General features: G+C 36.5%; 1 protein-coding gene across 1 annotated transcript; it reads right to left on the minus strand.

Annotated features, from left to right (window-relative positions):
- Positions 1–135: 135 nt before the first annotated feature.
- On the minus strand, positions 136–500 carry LOC117120203 (bcl-2-related protein A1-like; the record flags this gene model as incomplete). The annotated part of the gene is made up of 1 exon (XM_033265218.1): positions 136–500. A coding segment is annotated over exon 1 (365 nt), but the record flags the coding sequence as incomplete, so codon positions are not given.
- Positions 501–1,104: the final 604 nt, after the last annotated feature.

A 1,104-nucleotide genomic window follows, 5' to 3' on the forward strand; every position in this document is an offset into this window, starting at 1 on the left:
GTTGGTAGAATAATCATTAGTGAAAATTCAGTTCTTTTCTATTCCTATGTAAGACAGTTGAAACAACCCGGACAGCAATGTCGGTAAATGCATTTGTCACACATTCCGGTAGAGCAAAAACAAGAACAGTCATACTTTATGATTTCAGTGGTTGATTCATCTACAGGAAAAACATCGGCGTTAAAAAATACAAAACTTTCCCAGCCACCGTTCTCAGAGATCCAATCACCAAACCTTTCAATAACGAATTCACCGGTATATTTCTTGAGTTGAACAATTTCGCTCTTTCCCTTCGCTATTAAAGCGCAAAGAAGATACAGAATCATGATGCGACTCCAGTTAATTTCTTCTCCGGCAAACTTTTCTTTCAAACGTGTGATAAGCTGCTCGGGACAGAAACCGCTAAACGTTGACAATTCAGGAATATATTCTTTTTCGATCTGCTCAGTAATACGAATAACAGCAAACAGCAACGGTGAGTCCCACGTAATTTTTATCATTTACTTTATATTCTATGTAAGCATCGCTTAATATTTTTGCTTGTCCGGCAACCATGTTGAATGGAGGTAAGAAAACTTGATCTTTTTCTACTCAATGAATTAAGTATACATATCACAAAGGGTGACGTATCGACTATGACGTAGTAACACAAACCAGTTCTGACACGTCCGAAATTACGTCATAAATTTATTATTCATATTTTCTATAGGATTAACGGCTATAAAGGGTCGTCAATAGCTATTATAAAAATATAATACATGTATTGAAAAACATCGTATCCAATTTTACCACTACGTCATAAATTACTTATTCATATTTCAAGGTCCGGTAAAATCAAACAATAGGTCTTCGACCGGAAGTTAAGGTCACGAGGTCAATTCCATTGTTCTAAATATCGATGAGTTGGGGTCTAAACAAAAGAATTGAGGGGATTAGGGGGAAGAAAACAATAGAATTCTATTCATATGCAAATTTTTTCTTTTGTTGGACTATGTTATAATGTTTTCTACTGTCTCGATTGAGAGCAGACGTCTCTAGGGAGGCCTAAGTTAAGGGCCTTAGATGAGAAAAGCCGAGTTGGACAAGGTCCATGAAGACTGGCTA

The sequence above is a fragment of the Anneissia japonica genome, unplaced genomic scaffold, assembly GCF_011630105.1.
Source record: "Anneissia japonica isolate Jap-2015-1 unplaced genomic scaffold, ASM1163010v1 scaffold37855_len1354_cov144, whole genome shotgun sequence".
Taxonomy (NCBI): domain Eukaryota; kingdom Metazoa; phylum Echinodermata; class Crinoidea; order Comatulida; family Comatulidae; genus Anneissia; species Anneissia japonica.